Here is a 19,237-nt window from a genome sequence, read left to right on the forward strand (position 1 = left end):
TATAGGAAACATTTCTCCATTTTAGTGGCGTCCTGTCAAAGGCCCCCCTGCATGCACTCATAGATGCACGTTTACGCGGGTGACTTTTGGGCAGCTCTTATTTGGGCTTGTGTGAAGCCCAGGGCCCGCCCCTAGCTCCCGACCCCCCTGGAACACGGGCATATTTAAGGAGTTTCCGAGACCCTTGCCCTTTGTCCCAGAGGAAACTCCAGTCTTGCGGTACAACTTGGTGAGTGACTCCCACTGCCTATCTTTCTATGGACTACTACAGGAGAAAGAATTGGCAGAATGGTAGTGATTTCAGAAGGATACACTGAATTAATAGTGTCTTGTCTACTCCAAGAAAGAATAGTGGCTACTTCAGGATTATTCACAGAAAATATAGTGGCTATATTTCAAGAGGATACACTGACAGAATAGAAGCTACTTCAGGATGATACACAGAATATATAGAGGATATTTCCGGAGGATATAGGAAGTAGTGTCTACTTTAAAGGATATACAGACAAATAGTGTGTACTTTAAAGGATACAGAAAAATAGTGACTACTTTAAAGGATACAGACAAATAGTGTGTACTTTAAATGATATACAGAAAGTATAGTGGCTTCTTCAAAAGGATAAACAGAAAAAAATAATGGCTACATCAGGAAGATGCACAGAATGAATCGTGGTCTAAACACCAGCATAGTGACAAGAGACAAGTGATTCCAGTAAGGCAAAGCCAGCTGATTCGAGTGCTTGTCAGATTGTGTGAGTTTGGTACCCATCTAGAAAGATCAAGCTTCTCTTGAATCACAGGTACTTCAAATAGATACAGAGATGCAGAGTGAGTTTGAAACAATTAAGGACTGATGGTTGTACAAGGAATAGCATTGTGACAGTAGTTGAAGGTGTGAACAATAACTGGATCTTGTAAGGGAGTCTCAGTCTGGTCAGTCGAGTTCAGCTGTGTTCTTGTGTACTTCACTCTCAAGGCTAAACACTCAGATGGTAGCTGCTGTCAGGGCCAGAAAGATTTTAGCACATGGTTTATGCATAGCAGGGCTAGCTTAGCCTTCCCTGAGGGGGCAGCTGTGACTGGATGCAGACACCGCACTCAGCTGTCAGTGGACAAACTCCTTCAGCTGTGAAATAGCTACAGATAGGAGGCTCAGGAGGGCTGTTGGATGGAATGACAAGAGCTGATGCTCAAAATAGCAACTTGAATTTTGGGGGCTTGGCTATGTCCCTTTTTGACTTTATTGTTATCAGCATAGGTGATGCATTGTTGCTTGTGATATGTTTTGAGACGGTATTTGCATTGCGAAAAGAGCAACGTTTTCGGGTGCTTTATCAAGACTTTCATGACAGCAAAAGTAATGTTTACATTTGATGCGCAAGCATGTAGGCCTAAATCAACTTAAAATAGTTAACTAAGTTGGTCTACACACTTTTCACTTTTCATAACGCACAGTGAATCCAGTAGACTCAAGACAACTGTGTTTGAGATTATTTCTCTGAGTAGACGCATCTCTGTTACGCAAATTCACCGTTTGTGTTTCGGTTCACTAGACCATCCCAGAAAAGACCAATCATGTGCGACGACGACGAGACTACCGCCCTTGTATGCGACAATGGCTCTGGCTTGGTCAAGGCTGGGTTTGCCGGTGATGACGCTCCCCGCGCTGTCTTTCCTTCCATCGTTGGAAGGCCCCGTCATCAGGTAGGCCTACACAACTTTGACATAAGCTCACCACTGTTTGTTATAAATTACGCTTTATGGTAAACGTATATTTTTGTGTATTTTGTTACTGGCGGTTACGCAGCTGGCGTAAGTTCTGACATTCTGCATGTCTTCCCAACAGGGTGTGATGGTGGGTATGGGTCAGAAAGACAGCTACGTCGGAGACGAGGCCCAGAGCAAGAGGGGTATCCTGACCCTGAAGTACCCCATCGAGCACGGCATCATCACCAACTGGGACGATATGGAGAAGGTTGGTAGCCCAAAAAACGCAAAACACTACCTCACACATACACTCATACAGACAGTAATGGAGTCAATTTAGATCATTATCTGCAATATATTCATCTATTGTACATAGTCAACTTTAGGTTGACAAAATATCGATACAGAAATCAGCCTCGGCGTTACAAATGAAATGGAATAAATACACAATTCCGGCTTTCTGCCTTTTGACTTTATTTGCACATTTCATTTGCATTTCGGTATGGTAGATTTATCTTTTGCAAATGTATTGCAGAATCGTTGAATCAGATATTATTGTTAAAGTGGGTAAAATATTGTGACAGTATGATTTGTGAATCCCGGCCTTACTCAACTCTCTCATGAGTTAACAAAATAAAGTAAAATATTAGCCTCCGTTAGCCATTATCGTAGCCTAGAAATCTAGACACAAACTAGCAGCAGCAAATTAATTTGCTCAGCCTGTACGTCTAGTAGCAAACCATAGGAATTTCTATTGGCTGACGCCGTGGGCGTCATCCAATCACAGCGCTCTATTTTGTTAGAGAGTCTTAAGGCGGGCTTAACAGGATGACAACAGTCCTACAACGGTGAACAACAAGGAAGGTGGCTATGGCGAACGAAGAGCGGTTGTTTAAATCGGTGTAGGCGTCAACTTTGGAGGAGTTGGACTTGTGCTTTTTTGGTGCTTTTCTTTGAAAGTTGAGCAACACAATGCACTTAAGTCATTCCTTTTGAAGAAGGATGTAATTTGCGGTTTTGCCGACCGGATACAGATATGGTCGTAGCGCTGGCCTATTGCATGTCTAGGCAGTTTGAAAGACAATTCTCTGCCCGCCCCTTGGATTAAGCGAGGTGAATGGGTCGATTCCAGACTATACATTTCAATGATATAGGATGGCCCGCCAGGCTACCATTATCGGTCAACTTGTAATAATGATTGAAGTGCCCACAAGCCCTGTGTTTAACACCCTCTTCTCTGTCTGCTGTCCACCCTGTCAGATCTGGCATCACACCTTCTACAATGAGCTGCGCGTGGCCCCTGAGGAGCACCCCACCCTGCTCACTGAGGCCCCCCTCAACCCCAAGGCCAACAGGGAGAAGATGACCCAAGTGAGAAAGCGCCTATGAAGGCGCCAAGCAATATCTCTCCTCTTCACCAAGGTCAAATGCCTGTCATAGAGAGCAAGATCTGTGCTGGCGTGCTTAACATGCCTCTCTTGTCTTTAATCTCCTTGCAGATCATGTTCGAGACCTTCAACGTCCCTGCCATGTATGTGGCCATCCAGGCTGTTCTGTCCCTGTACGCCTCCGGCCGTACCACTGGTCAGTATACCCCCCGAGATCCACTCACCACTAATTACAATCAGTAGGGCAAATCATTATATAATCAAAATGCACCACATGCCCTCCTTCAAACGATTGTGTTGAAAACGACACAACTTGCATTGGTTTTTATCACATCTCTGTGTCCAGATAGGGACAACCCATTTGTTTTAATAGTGTGGAATAAAACAGAAAAAAATAAACATTTCAAATTTGATTATAATAAAACATAATTGATTCCAGTTTTAACCAGTTCCAGTTTTTCACCAATTCCAGTATTTTCACCAGTCTCACTATTTATCTGTTCGCTGCTCCATAGGTATTGTGCTGGACTCCGGTGATGGTGTGACCCACAACGTCCCCATCTATGAGGGCTACGCTCTTCCTCACGCCATCATGCGTCTGGATCTGGCCGGTCGCGACCTGACTGACTACCTGATGAAGATCCTGACAGAGCGTGGCTACTCTTTCGTGACCACTGGTAAGAGCTTCTGAAAATTGTCTTACCTCTCAAGAAAATGCAAAAAAACATTTCTACATTTGAGAAAATATCTCATAAGGATGTGCTTTTGTCAAATGGTTTATGTATAGCCTGGGTCTATTTTATCTATTATTCTAGATGTACCTGTGGTATTAGGTGATCAAAACTTATGTGAAACTATCCTCACCCTTTCGTGAATCTTGTTTCCTACAGCTGAACGTGAGATTGTGCGTGACATCAAGGAGAAGCTGTGCTACGTCGCTCTGGACTTTGAGAATGAGATGGCCACCGCTGCCTCCTCTTCCTCCCTGGAGAAGTCATATGAGTTGCCTGACGGCCAGGTCATCACCATTGGTAATGAGCGTTTCCGTTGCCCCGAGACCCTCTTCCAGCCATCCTTCATTGGTCAGTATCCCTTGAGTATTATCTTACATATATATCTTACATATATACTGCTCAAAAAAATTAAGGGAGCACTTTAATCATACACTGGATCGGTACTCTGACACTGTTTGGCTCTGAGCACAAGTAAAACTTTTGAAGCGAGTGTTTTATTTTGCAAGAACTGTCAGACATTCTGTGAATGTAGTTTGAGAATGGAGAAAAGGGTGGAAGGTTTCAAAAAATGTGTTTTAACAATTGTGGAAAACTGTAAGTGTTCCCTTAATTTTTTTGAGCAGTATATTTTGAAAACATCAACGTTTAGTGTCGTATTGCCCTCTAGTGATCAAAGAATGTAGTGCAAGTCCTCAGATGAACATATTTTTTGAAGAAGGTAGCCACACTAACCTGTGTGACTTTTTTTGTTTGCTTTACCTGACAGGTATGGAGTCTGCCGGCATCCATGAGACTGCCTACAACAGCATCATGAAGTGTGACATTGACATCCGTAAGGATCTGTACGCCAACAACGTTTTGTCTGGTGGTACCACCATGTACCCTGGTATTGCTGACCGTATGCAGAAGGAGATCACTGCCCTGGCCCCCAGCACCATGAAGATCAAGGTGAGCTAGATAGATAGATAGATAGAAGTAATATAAGTATATAAAATATAAAAAACTCCACTGCACAATAGAGACAGTAGAAGATAAAAAATACTAAAATAAAATGGCTGTCTGCCATCACTCTCACCCCACTGGCATATATGACATAAGACTGCATTTCACTGAGCTCCAGAGACGACAAGCCATAGTACTCATCAGTTCTCTTCTCTTCTCCCTCTAGATCATTGCTCCCCCTGAGCGTAAGTACTCCGTCTGGATCGGCGGCTCCATCCTGGCTTCCCTGTCCACCTTCCAGCAGATGTGGATCAGCAAGCAGGAGTATGATGAGGCAGGCCCCTCCATTGTCCACAGGAAGTGTTTCTAAGCAACCAAACTCGCTACCACTCCATCCATCTTGTAGGAACAGAAATTTGTATAGAGATTGAGAAATGAAGTCTCAGCCAGTCGGGAGTGAAGTCAGAAATCTCAGAGAGCTTTATTCACGGAATCCGGAGACCTATGTCGTGTTGCTAACAGACGCAGTCGCTCAAGCAGTTGACCATATCTAAAAGGCTGTATCCCCTAATGACCGACATCTATGGAATCCAGTCAAGATTGACCCCTTCTCTAAGGCACACACAAGCAGCATGATTTCACCAACACCTTGAACATGGCATTCCACAGATGTTGTCTCATAAATCTCTCCTTCTACTTTCTCCTTACAGCAGCATTTCCATCTTTAACATGTTCACAGAGCACACCAAACGAGTCAATGGGTGAATATAGCACACACATATATGGTAAACACCTTTAAGGGCAACATTTCTTACTACAATCTCTCTGTCTCCATTTGTACTGTTTACTGTATATACATGTCTTGTTTTAATAAAAATAGTTACCCATGACAGTACATGGACTTTGTGTGACCTGTTCTTTACATTTGATTAAAACATGGATTTGATGTTAAAATGGCAACTATTAGACAGCAATTAGGGATAAGGCCACATTTGTTCAGATTCTCACAGGTTGGACTAACAATGTATGGTCAAGATGACATTTCTGACAATCCATTTAACATTATGTGAAAACATAAGTTTGGCAAGTAAGATGTGAAACAATGAAATTGTTGCAATTGCACTGAAATAAAAATCGAGCATTTTAATTAGATACGTTAATACTCCTCGATACTTAAAATGACCTGGTAACCTGGCAAAAAGAAGAACGGCACCCTTTGGAGACTTCCTGCACGTCACATCATTAGTCGGTCGTCGTCATCGGTAGAGAGGGAGAGGGACTTGGTTTTAGCAATTTGACAATTTGTAAAAAAAAACCGTTTCCATGTTGGCTAATTGTTTCGTTGATTATCAGGTTGTGCAACAGTGAACAAACCAACGATGAAGATATCCGACCTGAATGTAATGCGCATGGCTGTGCTGCAGCATCTTCGTATTGTTTATGGAATCAAGCTGAAGTCTACACTGAACTTCAAAGACGATTCAAACACAGGGCGACCATCATGCCCTGGGGAGAGCTCGGTCTGCACGCGTTATATTCAGTTTATTTCGACACAGTGCAGTAACATTGGTTTAACGCTATAGTAGGCCTATCGGAGAATGTGTGCGTTTTCTACTGAAAATGATTTCTTTGCGTGTATGCTCGACTTAAAATATTGGATGTGTGATTGTTAGGGACCAGTTGTGTTGCATGCATGCATAAAAAGCCAACAGAAACGCGTTCCTTTTAACCTTCTTACTCTTTCCCCCCTACTTTGTCTAGATAAAAGTTTTTGGTGTCCCACTGGAAAATGTGTATGCATGTGCTGTAACTGAGTATGGACTGGTGCCAAGGTAAAGTCACATCAATTCCGACAGTCAATAAAACTGACACATAGCAAGAGTTAGGCCCCTTAAATACATCTGCTTGAATTTGCATCAGATTTTTGGTGGACGCTTGCCAACACCTTTCAAAGTATGCTGACACTGAGGGCTTGTTCAGGAAATCTAGCTCTGTCATACGTCTGAAATCCCTCAAGGTGAGTGTGCTGTTTTTCATCTCCATAGTATACATAGAGAAATGTATTCCATGGCACTTTCGCAAAAACAACCAAACAAACAAAAAAACAGGCCAAGCTGGATAAGGGTGAAGAGTGCCTCTCCACAGCCTCCCCTTGTGATGTGGCTAGCCTGGTGAAGCAGTTTTTCCGTGAGCTGCCAAGCCCCATCTTTCCAGCAGAGTTGCACCAGGCTCTGCTCCAAGCACAGCAGCTTCCCACAGAGAACGAGAGGGCCTCGGCCACCCAGCTGCTGTCCTGTCTCCTGCCTGAGACAAATGCGGTGACTCTCCGGTTCCTCTCCTGCTTTCTCAACAGGCTCTCGCAAAGGTTGGTGTCCATCAGTCAGTCAAAATAAAATCTACGGTGGTTTAATGATGACGAACCTTCAATGTTCCATCTCAAACTTTCCTTTGTGGTTTTGTTTCAGAGCTACTGAGAATAAAATGACTGCTTATAACTTGTCAGTGATCTTTGCTCCAAACCTTTTCCCCTTCAACACTGGTTTGAAGGCTGTTGCGGGCCATGATAAGCTTGAAGTTGCCGTCATGTACACTTTCATCGAAAATGCCCACAACATTGGTAAGACACTCATTTCTCTCACTTTATCAAATTACCTGTCTGGTTAGCTATGGCTGTTACTGGACCAGTTACAGTTACCACACAGCGAGTTCTTCAGTAAGTTTGAAAAATGTCTCTACAATGTGTGATTGCTGCATTTTAGCATAAAACTACAGCAAGCCTATTTGGAAAGTTAAGATGACCTCAAAAGCTATTTGATTCTAAGTGTTTATTCTCTTGTTTTCTGTAGGTGTTCTCCCTGAGGTTGTTGTGGACACGGTCCCTTCCCTACTGGATACAGGTACGTTAGAGGAGATGGATATGGATCGGAGGAGGAACAGGAGAGGAAGACTATCTGATGCAGGTACTAATCCTCTCATGTCTGCCTTAAAACCATGATTTTCAATGGAATGGGACAACTTTAGCATTATGTTAAAAACATGCCAGGCAGGCCGATTTGAAAAATAAAGCTAGCGAGATACATAGATAGATAGATAGATAGATAGATAGATACTTTATTGATCCCCAGGGGAAATTCAAGGTCTCAGCACCATACATACAACACAAACACATTCTTTAACAGCAGAAAGAGTAATTAAAAGTATATAATATAAAAACACAACTAAGCAGTAAGGACATAATGCTTGACAATTTTGAGGAAATGGATCATCTCCATGTATGGTACACCAAAGTTACATAGTGCAATAGCAGGTGATCCAGGTAAACAGTGCCAGTGACAGAGGACCCATCCTCCCTACTATAAGTCTACATAGTGTTTTGTCAGGGTATGTATCGTGCCTAATGTATCTTGTATATAGGTTCAGCTTTGCTTGCATCAGTGCAGAGGACTCCTAGTTCCAATGCAAGGCATTCCTCTCAGCCTTCGAAAGAAGGGTACCAGACCAGAAAGAGGAGACCAAGAGAGAGAAGGAGTTTCTGCTTGGGAATGCTTCCACGAGTTCTTTTCAAATCAGGTAAAACACACACACATATATATATATATAAATAAATAAATAAATATAAGTAAATAAAAAGAGCAGCAAATATATATATATATATATACTGCTCAAAAAAATTAAGGGAACATTCAATCATACACTGGATCGGTACTCTGACACTGTTTGGTTCTGAGCACAAGTAAAACTTTTGAGGTGAGGGAAACAGTCAGACATTCTACATGTATGAATGTAGTTTGAGAATGGAGAAAAGGGTGGAAGGTTTCAAAAAATGTGTTTTAACAATTGTGGAAAACTGTAAGTGTTCCCTTTATTTTTTTGAGCAGTGTATAATATATACTGCTCAAAAAAATTAAATGAACACTTTGAAAACACGTCAGATCTCAATGGGGAAAAACTCATGCTGGATATCTATACTTATATGTACTGGGTAATGTGTACTGGGTAAAGGATGCCACATCATTTTTTGGTAATGAAAATGATCAACCTACAGAGGGCTGAATTCAAAGACCCCCACGAAAATCAATGAAAAAAATGATGTGACAAGCAAGTCCATTTTGCCTAAATTTCATTGCAGCAACTCAAAATGGTACTCAGTAGTTCGTATGGACCCCACATGCTTGACAATGAGACGGCGGATGGTGTCCTGGGGGTCTGCTCCCAGATGTGGACACGGCCATCATTGATCTCCTTGACAGTCTGTGGTGCAACCTGCCGGTGTTGGATGGACCAAAACACAATGTCCAAGAGGTGTTCTACTGGATTTAAGTCAGGGGAGTGTGGGGGACAGTGAATAGTATCAATTCCTTCATCCAGGAACTGCCTGCACACTCTCGCCACATGTAGCCGGCCATTGTTGTGCACCAGGGGGAACCCAGGGGCCTCTGCAGGGCCTCTCCAGTACAGGGTCAGACAATGTGTCTGAAGATTCATCCCGATACCTAAGAGCAGTGAGGGTGCTGTTGTTTTGCCCATAGAGGTTTGTGCGTCCCTCCAAGGGTATGCCTCCCCAGACCATCACTGACTCACCACCAATCTGGTCATGCTGAATGATGTTGCAGGCAGCATAACGTTCTCCACAACATGTCCAGACCCTTTCACGTCTGTCACATGTGCTCAGGGTGAACCTGCTCTCATCTGTGAAAAGCACAGGGCGCCAATGGCGGACCTGCTAATTTTGTATTCTATGGCAAATGGCAATTGAGGTCCACAGTGCTGGGCAGTGAGCACAGGTCCCTCTAGAGGCCATCGGGCCCTCAGGCCACCCTCATGAAGTCTGTTTCTGACAGTGTGGTCAGAGATATTCACACCAGCGGCCTGCTGGAGGTCATTTTGTAGGGCTTTGGCAGGGCTCCTACTGTTCCTCCTTGCACAAAGGAGCAGATACTGGTCCTGCTGCTGGGTACAGGATCTTCTACCACACTGCCCAGCTCTCTTAGAGCAACTGCCTGTCTCCAGGAATCTCCTTTTGAGACTGCGCTGGGAGACACAGAAGTCTTGGCAACGGAACGTATTGGTGTGCCATTCTGGAGGAGTTGGACTACCTGTGCAACCTTTGTAGGCTCCAGGTACTGGCTTATGCTACCAGTAGTGACACTGACCCTACCCAAATGCGAAACTAGTGAAAAATCACTCAAGAAGGATAAAGATGTAAAAATTATCAGTTGCCACCACCTGTAAAACCATTCCTGTTTTGGGGGTCGTCTCATCGTTGGCCCTCTAGTGCACCTGTTGTTAACTTTGATGACACCAAAGCAGGTGAAACTGATTCACAACCACCTCTGTTACGTAACTGGCCAGACCAATAGCTTACAAGTTTGATAGACTTGATGCTATACTATGAAAAACGTGTTCCCTTATTTATTTTGAGCAGTTTTTATATATATATATATATATATATATATATATATATATATATATATATGAGTAAAAAAACGCCTCTGCGAGGTCTAAACCACTAGAAAAGATGGAGGATGCATCAGACACACAAGACAGATAGCATACACGCTCCAAGATAAAGTCCAAGAGAATGCAATCGCTCCCACTAAAACGCAATCACTCCCCAATATTATATATATATATATATATATATATATATATATATATATATATATATATATATAATTGGGAACCACAGAGGCGTTTATTTACTCATATATATATATATATATATATTGGGAGACCTCGCAGAGGCGTTTATTTACTCATATATATATATATACATATATATATATATATATATATTGGGAGACCTCGCAGAGGCGTTTATTTACTCATATATATATATATATACATATACATATATACATACATATACACACACACACTCACAATGGATTTTGTTGTTTATTGTATTGTATTTTGTACCCAAAGGGACAACTGAATCATCACCTCTGTTAGCTGAAAATGAAAGACCTAGTGGTTCTTCAAAAACAAACCGATGTGCATCAGTGTACCAAAAAGTCAGAAGGTAAGTTCCGAATGCCCATACCCAAAATGCTACTTTCTCAACTTCATATGCTGATGTTGATGCAGACGCACTTTGGAATGTTTGTTCTGCCTTCCACAGGGCTGTCAAAGGAAACATCAGCTGTTTGTCATCAAGCAAAGAAGAGGAACATTACACACCAATCTCATCAGCTGTGCCGTCACTAAACCTGCATACTGATACACCTGTGGGAATAACTTCAGGAAACACCCAGAAGCCCGATGCTGCTCCCAGGAAGAGCTCCTCTTTCTCAAGCATACTGAAGACGCTTTGCTGTCTTTCTGACCCAGGTCACTCTGATGAGCCTGAACTTTGCTCCTCTAGAGCCTGTGACCTCACTCAAGATGGCGGTCGTGTGGTTATGGATTCTCAAAACAATAACACACCGCAAGTCAATCCTAATGCCGGAGATGAAGACCAAACACGTTCAGCACCGACCGTGCCACCATGTGCCACTCCACTCGGGTCTAATTCTCAAGCGGACACAGCAGCATCGCCGTTTAAGACCCCCACTTCCCCAGCTCTCATATTTGGGTTTAACTGTCGAGCGAGAGAATTGAGAGAGTCAAAATATGAAGAAACACTAAAAGAAACAACTCCGGAAGGTGGTCATAAAGATTTGGTGGTACTTGAACAAAGCAATGACGCCCCAGAGGAGGATGACCAGCTTGGTGGTGCTCAAGTGAACACCGCATGTGGATCACTGCCTAGCCAGGACCCAGCGAGAGTGTGTCTACTGGAGCCAGGTGCTGGTGCTGCTCAGCCTGTGTTGGGTACACCGACAGACCCAAAGCCTCACCTTGGCAGGGTGGCAGCCCACGTTAAAATCTTCAGCAGTCTTCATGTGAGGACGCCAAAAGGCCTCCGATCCCCTATTAATTTTCAGAGGACCCCCGTTTACCAGTATGTGATGAGGATTAACTCGTTCATAGAGAGGAGTTGTATGGACGGGGGTAGTTACAGAGGGTCTTGGAAGCCCAAATAAATTGTAATGAGTTGTAGTGTTTTGTATGTGTTGAGATTGTGTTCTTATTTCACGTTTTTGGTGTAGGTTTATAGGATTATGATTTATCTTTGCTTAATATCTTAAGTTCTTTACTGTGTGGTGGGTAAGTGTACTTAGAGCATTTGTTGTTGTATTGTTTTTTTAAATTATTTTTATTGTATTTCAAATAAAATGAGTGCCTCACTGTAATGTAACATTTTAATGTCATATTGTAACATTGCTCTGTGGTTAATTTATTAAAAGAAATTTAAAAAAAAATCTGCGCATATGCATCCCGTCTGTCCATGCCTGCTGGTGGAGGAACGAGCAGGTTTGTTCAGAAATTGAACTCTATGCTAAGCCTGAAAAGGTAGGCTGAGCGCTAGAAATAGACCACCTGCCTGAAATGCAGCGAATGTAATTTTCCATCTGCGTGAACCAATGGCAATCCAGGGGATGGGTGCAATCGGAGTGCTTAGCAACAGTGGTAATGTAGGCAGTGGACGATACGGCATCCCGGTTGCACCTGTTTTCTGCCGCTCTATTTACACTACATGGTGAGTAAACGATGCAGCCATTTATGCCAATTCTTATTCTTAATGTTTTTTTTTTACTTTTTTTTAGTGGGAGTGATTGCGTTCTCTTGGACTTTATCTTGGAGCGTGTATGCTATCTGTCTTGTGTGTATGATGCATCCTCCATCTTTTCAAGAGGTTTAGACCTCGCAGAGGCGTTTATTTACTCATAACGCATACACAGACAATAGACTACACTAAGGCATATTGTTTACATTATTACAAGGCTGCTATAATGGGGGCGAAACGGTCTAGGAAACCCTGATTATAAAATAAGATAAATATATGAGATTCCCCCGGCCGTGTATATTTCCGTTAATTCTAACTCCCTGTTCTGCTGTTTTCGTCGAAAATAGGCTTACAGTAGAAATTATGCACCAAGGGATTTTCTCTGTAGTGTACCAAATGTAGGCCCAACGTAGTCTACAAACAAACATGTTATTTATAGTAATAGTAGTATGTTAGTTATACTGCCGAATATTACGCAACGAATGGACCCTGAAACCACTGAATAATTAAATGTAGTCAGTAATGTTTCCTTTGACGATGACTAGATAGCTGCAAGTTGGTTAGGTTGTCTTAACCTATGCACAAACATTTATGGTAATTTTCTTTAACAGTGAGCGTCCGTAATGGGCTCAACAATCAGGAGGACACTTGCCGTTTTCCTGAGCCTGGTGATGGGTTTGTTAGCCGTCGTTTCAGGCCACAGCCCCCGCACGGCGGACCAAGTGTCAGATGGTGACATCCAGCGCCTGCTTCATGGTGTGATGGAACAGCTGGGTATCGCGCGCCCCAGGGTAGAGTACCCAGCGCATCAGGCCACCAATATTGTAGGCCCTCAAAGTATCCAAGGTAAGCTATTTTTCACACCCAGTGTGTGATTTCCATAGATAGCATAAATATGGAACATTTACATTCCAGATCTCAGCCTAGTTTCTGTAAGTGCACCGAACTTTGTTGACATGTGGGTCTAGCTCCAATTCGCCATGTAATTCCAACATTTGCTCACCAGGTGGAGCCCATGAGGGCCTTCAACACCTCGGACCATACGGCAACATCCCCAATATTGTAGCAGAATTAACAGGCGACAACGTTCCCAAAGACTTCAGTGAAGACCATGGGTACCCCGACCCTCCCAACCCCTGCCCGCTAGGAAAGACAGGTTTGTGTTTGGAGCTGAAAGGAAAATAGTGTATCTAGAAGGTGAACCACTGTAGGCTACACCACACATTATTTGGTAGGCTACCTCCAGAAACACAAGGCCCATGCAAGTAAAAAGTAGTGATAATAATGACTCATATAATTATATCCTGCCAGCTTGGATACACTAATATATTGCTTATAAGATATATGAGTAGTTCTATGCACATTACATACAGCACATGGTATTTTGTCGCATTAATGTGATATTAAAAAAAAAATCATGAGCCGTCACTTTTTCCTGCGTGATTTTTTTATTTTTTTTTGTATCTCTGCTGCAGCGGCAGATGGGTGTTTGGAGAAAGCCCCAGACACTGCAGAGTTCAGTCGTGAGTTCCAGAAGCATCAGCACCTCTACGACCCAGAGCATGACTACCCAGCCCTGGCCAAGTGGGTAGGTTATCAATCAAGGCCAAGAATCCCTGCCAATTACACACTGAGGCTGATTCTGGGTTTTTGCCATAACAATGCTGGATGTCTTTGGAACTAGGAATGTTAGCATGAGCTCACTGCATTTAGGAGTGATGGAAATGGATGACAACGCATATCTGAACAGTGACCAACTAAAGTCCATAGACTGTCCCAATTACTTTAGTGCAATCATCATGGTCACACTGAACCAGTCCTATAATAACCATTGCCGGTAATGCACACATTAAAACACATTGTTCTTGCTGGGTCTATGCACACTCTAATAGGCCTATGCACACTCTAATCAGCAGTTATCCACTGTTATCACCCATACTTTTTAATAACTAACAATGTAGGCTGATAAGTTTCTATTACTGGCAGTATAATTTTCATAATTCTACACATTGAGATACAGTGTCCAGACTTTTTGTCTCTTATGTGTGTAGTTTCATATGAGCCACCTGAGATCAGAAACCATGCTGAAACCAGACATTTTTGTAATTATCATGTTGTTGTTGTTTCCAGAATATAATTTTACATAAAAGTCTTGTTTTGGACGAGTAAAAAACTTTTTCAAGTGGCCTGGAATGATGTCTTGTTTCCTTTAAGCCAGGAGATTATACTAAACTATTGAAAGTATTTGGAAAAGCAAAACGGCATACTATTGCCTAATACAATAGAAAGAAATTTGCTCTCAGGGGACAGAGGTAAAATTCTTTTCCTTCTTCTCTTTTAGAACAAGGAGCTGTTGTATGGAAAACTGAAGGGTGGACCAAAGAGAAGAAAAAGGGTATATTGTTGTCTGTCTCTGAAAATCTGTTGTGTGATCTTTCTGAAACCGCATTATTTCCTGTGGGGTTAGTTTTAAAAGGAGGAGGTGGACTTGGGGACTGTGGGCAGGTCAGCTAGTGCAGTGACATCACATTTGCCCAGTCAAAACTGAAATAAACACAAACATGTCTCACACACTTTGATATTTCAGAGCGTCAACCCGTACCTAATGGGACAGCGGCTGGACAATGTGGTCGCCAAGAAATCAGCGCCACATTTCTCTGAGGAAGAAGACACAGTCACCAGCAAGCCTCAAGCCTCAACCCTGATCCACACATAGTCACATCTACATTACAACGTTAAAACAGTGTATATCAAGTCAGAAGTGTATTTCAATAATTCTCCACTGAATCAGAAAACTTTTAGATGGGCTGAAGATCCCTCATGTAACACTTATGCTGTCACATTGGGCTAGGCTACTGTTGTATATTAAAATGATATCTATTAAAATCTATGTTCTTATGCACACCTATGGTCCTCTCGACTGTTTTTTTCTGTTCTATGAGGGAGGAGGATAGATGTGGGGGCGTGGACATCCAGGCATCATGCAAAGCCAATGTATTTAAATGTTAGGCATCTCGGTGGTGGCACAGGTTTTAGTGTGTGCTTTCCGTTTGAACTAGATGAGCAGTGGATGAGCTGTTTTAGCCTACATTACTGTTTCGCGCAGTGTTTATTTTGTATCTCTCCGTCTGGTGCTTTGTCGAGACGCTACGAACACTGGGCTCATGTTCTCAGCTTGTGGACACAAGTCCGACAGGTGAGCGCAAACATTTTCAGGAGTAACATTATTTATTGATTGATTGAACTGTTTTAGTGAGTCTATGATTATGCCCTGAATACCGTTTGATTCGATCCAATTTTCATAAAACATTAGGCTATTTTATGGAATGGCAAACGGTTTATTATTAGTTGTTTTTTTGTTTTTGTTTATGTTTGTTTGTTTATGTAGCCTAACAAACGAGACGCAATTGATTGGAGTGTTGATAATTTCGTCGCTTCTCGTTTTCAACATTTACTTTTATTTTAGGCTACTTGTATCTTACTTAGGCTACATATTACACTTTATACTTCTCTGGGCAAACCAAAGCTGTTCAATTCGCCTGCAAATTTCCATGATTCGGTTTATAATATGAATTGTTTTTCATCTCCATTCAAGGATGAAGAGAGACACAACTATTGCTGCGGTCGTGGTCTTCTGGCTACTTCTGAGCCCAGCGAGGGGCAGAGGGACCGGGGGATTTCAAGGCGCCATTCCCCATCCCAATAAATACAACCCAAACCAGTCGGAACAATCACCGCAGACACCACAGACCATATTCAGGGGGATGGGGCCGCCCACACCAGCTGAAGAGGTGCTGGATTCTAGCCAAGAGGCCCTGCATGTCACAGAACGCCGCTATCTGAAGCTGGACTGGTGCAAGACGCAGCCACTCAAACAAACCATTCATGAAGAAGGCTGCCTCAGTCGCACAATTATCAACCGTTTCTGCTATGGGCAGTGCAACTCTTTTTACATCCCCCGACACGTCTACCAAGAGGACAGCGCTTTTCAGTCGTGCTCAACTTGTAAGCCCAAGAGCTTTACCACTGTCACGTACACGTTATTCTGTCCCGGGAAGCAACCAAACACCAAGAAGAAACGCGTCCAGCGTGTAAAACAGTGTCGCTGTACGTCCATAGATCTGGATTAATAAATCCCCTTTAAAGCTTTTTGAATAGACTGCTATGTTCTCCCGAGAAAAAAAGGTGATGAGGGACGAAAGGACTTACAGCAGGTTTACAAGACTCAGCACCAGAGCCCTTGTCCCACACTAGTGCGTCTGTCGGTAAACTGAGGTCCAATTTGTCCAAGTGCATGTAAACTACAGGCTGTTAGTAATAAACATAAGCCTACTTTCGTGAAGATATACTTGCTTGCTCGTATAACTGATTCTTTCAGCATGGGGAAAAGGTTGGGAACCTTATTGGATCATATCTCATCTGCGCAAGACAGAGATGTGTCAATCAGTACCGTATTTCCACTGTGTGGATTTGTAACAATAATGCACACTAATTTAACCTTATTGGTAGTTATTGTGATCAATGTCACACAAAGAACGTTCATGTTTCCTGATTTTTCTGTATAATACATTATTAAATGTTTGTTGTATACTATGGAATAAACGTATTTTTACATCTTCTAATAGCTGTCCTTGTATGACTAGATACTGATGAAATATATGTTTTTAGTGATAAGTAGCTTATCAGAAAAGGTTCACATGTTAGTTAAAAGAGGAATTTATATTTTAGAACATTCATGTAATAGTTTTCAAACATGTCAAATATGTAACTGTCAGACATGAGAAATGTCGCCATGATAACAGAAAAAGTATTAGGTTGATCAGTATTAGTTTACATTACCCTACATGATGGTTGAAGAATTGAAGGCTACTTTGTACAGAATGCAAGTATTCAGCATTCAGACAGTACAATGCTGTACACATTATTAATTTCATTTTTAAATATACAGAAAAAGTGTAGACTGTACACTAGAAATAAAACATATAAAACACTCAATATTTCAAATAGAGTATTACAATTCAGTTACATTTTTAGTATTAATGCGGGAAGAGATGATTTAGAATGAGACTTGTTCATTACTTGATGCATACTGCCCGTGGCACGGTGACCACTATAACTCACTGCCTGTGCAACAATTTTCATATTTTACAATCAGTAGTTTCCATCTGTTTGATGTGACTTTCAATCCTAAATGATTAGTCACAAATGCCAATAAAAGTCCATGTTAAAGTGCTCACTCTGGTAGGCTCAAGGCCTTCGCCTGCTCTTTCCTTAAAGTGTCAGCAGCAGCCTGTCTGTCTGCCATTCAGACAGTCCCAATTCCCCATCATATGTCCTTACGCTGATGCCCAGGTTTGGTGGACTGAGGTACCACAGACCTCCAGAGAGTGACTGGAGGTCAAGCAGTAGTATGACAATGCAGATGCAGACTCAGGGTCCGGTGCATTCTAGGTTCTGTTCCTGTTGTCCTCTCTCGCTCGCTGGGTCTTAGCTGGCACCCAGGCTGGCCTCTTTCTGGCGTAACCTTTCTTTCTGTTGGCAGTGGAGAAGAGAGCTGTTATGTCCCAGCAGGTGTCATGGAGATGAAGGTGCAGTTTTCCTCATAATTTTTTTATTATACATATGAGGTTTTGTTAGTTTATTACATTTATTGTATTTATTAGGATCTCTTTTCATCTCTTTCACCTTGTATGGAAAAAAACCCAACACATCTTAACGTCTTAACTAAATTATGAGAAATTCCATACTTGGATTTTTCTGTGTTTAAACTTTGTGAGGTAAAAAAAAACATGGATGTATCACAGACCAGGAGAGACTGATGGATTACCACTCCAATCCATCTAAATTAGTGTTGCTATGCTACCAAATTCAGCCAAGGAAGAACAAAATAAGGCAGTAAAATACTATTCCATGGTATTCGATTTTGGCCTCAAAAAGCTCCATGAACAATTGCCCTAAGTAAAACCCTATGTTGATTGGCCACACTTATACAACCAGCCTTTTGGAAACAAATTTCTTGGCAGCAAATTAGCTGCTAACTAGCAGAAGCTGAGACAATGCCCTTCAATGTTCTCTGAAAGGTCAAAGGTTAAGGGGCTCACTCACCAGGCTGTTAGCGTGGACCTTTCTCGTTTCCACCTTCTTTTCTCCAGTGATGTTTTTGACACATTGCTGGGCCTCTATTAGCCTGCAAACATGACACACACAAAGTCAATACACACACACACATGTTTACGCACACACACACACGTACACGCATATGCACATTCACACACACACACACACAGTACTCATGGATGGTCATGCATTTGACACTAAAACATCAACCAACACACACACACACACACACACCACAGACCACTTTTCTCACCTTTCCCTGGAGATGTTCTTGCTCTCTCGTTTCCAGCGTGTCTTGAAATCACCACAGAACTCAAACCAGAGCATGAAGACCTGGCCCGGCATTACCTCTTTCTCGCCAGACTTGGGCTTCACCCCAAGGTACACCACCAAGTCATGGAAGCTGAGTAGCCAACAGGACAACATCAGGCCGAGAGAGAGAAAGAGAGAATACCTGAAGTGAGCTATAGAAACAGTGCTAAGGGGCTAGGGATTAATTAAGCAGTAACATATCCCTGATATTGCTAATATTCCACTGATCAAGTAACCTATAGCTAATAGCTTTATCAAGATACTGTATGTTCCAAATAGGCCAGCATATAAATGTTGCACCAAATAAGTATATCACAACCAAGAGAGAGTTCCATTATCAGCATCATACTGTAGTTGTTCCCAAGAGAGTTCCATTATCAGCATCATACTGTAGTTGTTCCCACAAAGCTTCCGTTTTAACATTCCAT

General features: G+C 42.3%; 4 protein-coding genes across 4 annotated transcripts in view; 3 read left to right on the forward strand and 1 right to left on the reverse strand.

Annotated features, from left to right (window-relative positions):
• Positions 1-126: 126 nt before the first annotated feature.
• Positions 127-5,666, forward strand: actc1a (actin alpha cardiac muscle 1a). Its single transcript, XM_048250103.1, has 9 exons — positions 127-229; positions 1,554-1,704; positions 1,847-1,975; positions 2,968-3,078; positions 3,207-3,291; positions 3,611-3,772; positions 3,986-4,177; positions 4,596-4,777; positions 4,998-5,666. Exons 2-9 carry the CDS (start codon positions 1,576-1,578, stop codon positions 5,139-5,141), a joined length of 1,134 nt encoding a protein of 377 aa, XP_048106060.1. The 5' UTR covers positions 127-229; positions 1,554-1,575; the 3' UTR covers positions 5,142-5,666.
• Positions 5,667-5,985: 319 nt separating this feature from the next.
• On the forward strand, positions 5,986-15,284 carry LOC125298818 (rho GTPase-activating protein 21). Its single transcript, XM_048249687.1, has 15 exons — positions 5,986-6,033; positions 6,125-6,291; positions 6,533-6,603; positions 6,692-6,788; positions 6,880-7,136; positions 7,237-7,388; positions 7,618-7,731; positions 8,186-8,341; positions 10,697-10,793; positions 10,893-11,584; positions 12,996-13,226; positions 13,387-13,536; positions 13,856-13,968; positions 14,722-14,775; positions 14,968-15,284. Exons 2-15 carry the CDS (start codon positions 6,151-6,153, stop codon positions 15,094-15,096), a joined length of 2,454 nt encoding a protein of 817 aa, XP_048105644.1. The 5' UTR covers positions 5,986-6,033; positions 6,125-6,150; the 3' UTR covers positions 15,097-15,284.
• Positions 15,285-15,498: 214 nt separating this feature from the next.
• Positions 15,499-17,002, forward strand: grem1a (gremlin 1a, DAN family BMP antagonist). Its single transcript, XM_048250104.1, has 2 exons — positions 15,499-15,576; positions 15,976-17,002. The coding sequence occupies exons 1-2, from the start codon at positions 15,545-15,547 to the stop codon at positions 16,508-16,510; spliced, it is 567 nt and encodes a 188-aa protein (XP_048106061.1). The 5' UTR covers positions 15,499-15,544; the 3' UTR covers positions 16,511-17,002.
• A 78-nt stretch (positions 17,003-17,080) lies between these two features.
• Positions 17,081-19,237, reverse strand: part of fmn1 (formin 1) — a 28,553-nt gene continuing 26,396 nt past the window's right edge. Inside the window, exons 16-18 of the mRNA XM_048250101.1 lie at positions 18,751-18,900; positions 18,486-18,567; positions 17,081-17,912 (exon numbers count right to left, since the gene is read on the reverse strand). Coding sequence (XP_048106058.1) covers positions 17,868-17,912; positions 18,486-18,567; positions 18,751-18,900 — 277 coding nt within the window. The 3' untranslated portion in view covers positions 17,081-17,867. The remainder of the gene's footprint in view (positions 17,913-18,485; positions 18,568-18,750; positions 18,901-19,237) is intronic.

The sequence above is a fragment of the Alosa alosa genome, chromosome 8 (assembly GCF_017589495.1).
Source record: "Alosa alosa isolate M-15738 ecotype Scorff River chromosome 8, AALO_Geno_1.1, whole genome shotgun sequence".
Classification (NCBI taxonomy): Eukaryota; Metazoa; Chordata; class Actinopteri; order Clupeiformes; family Clupeidae; genus Alosa; species Alosa alosa.

Excerpts from the sequence above, each read along its gene's own strand:
- actc1a (XM_048250103.1), top strand. The coding sequence starts at position 1,576 with ATGTGCGACGACGACGAGACTACCGCCCTTGTATGCGACAATGGCTCT. Across the intron at positions 1,705-1,846 it reads TTGGAAGGCCCCGTCATCAG|GGTGTGATGGTGGGTATGGG; the intron begins GTAGGCCTACAC and ends TCTTCCCAACAG. Across the intron at positions 3,079-3,206 it reads ACAGGGAGAAGATGACCCAA|ATCATGTTCGAGACCTTCAA; the intron begins GTGAGAAAGCGC and ends ATCTCCTTGCAG.
- LOC125298818 (XM_048249687.1), top strand. The coding sequence starts at position 6,151 with ATGAAGATATCCGACCTGAATGTAATGCGCATGGCTGTGCTGCAGCAT. Across the intron at positions 7,732-8,185 it reads AGGAAGACTATCTGATGCAG|GTTCAGCTTTGCTTGCATCA; the intron begins GTACTAATCCTC and ends TCTTGTATATAG. Across the intron at positions 14,776-14,967 it reads GACCAAAGAGAAGAAAAAGG|AGCGTCAACCCGTACCTAAT; the intron begins GTATATTGTTGT and ends TTGATATTTCAG.
- grem1a (XM_048250104.1), top strand. The coding sequence starts at position 15,545 with ATGTTCTCAGCTTGTGGACACAAGTCCGACAG. Across the intron at positions 15,577-15,975 it reads TGTGGACACAAGTCCGACAG|GATGAAGAGAGACACAACTA; the intron begins GTGAGCGCAAAC and ends TCTCCATTCAAG.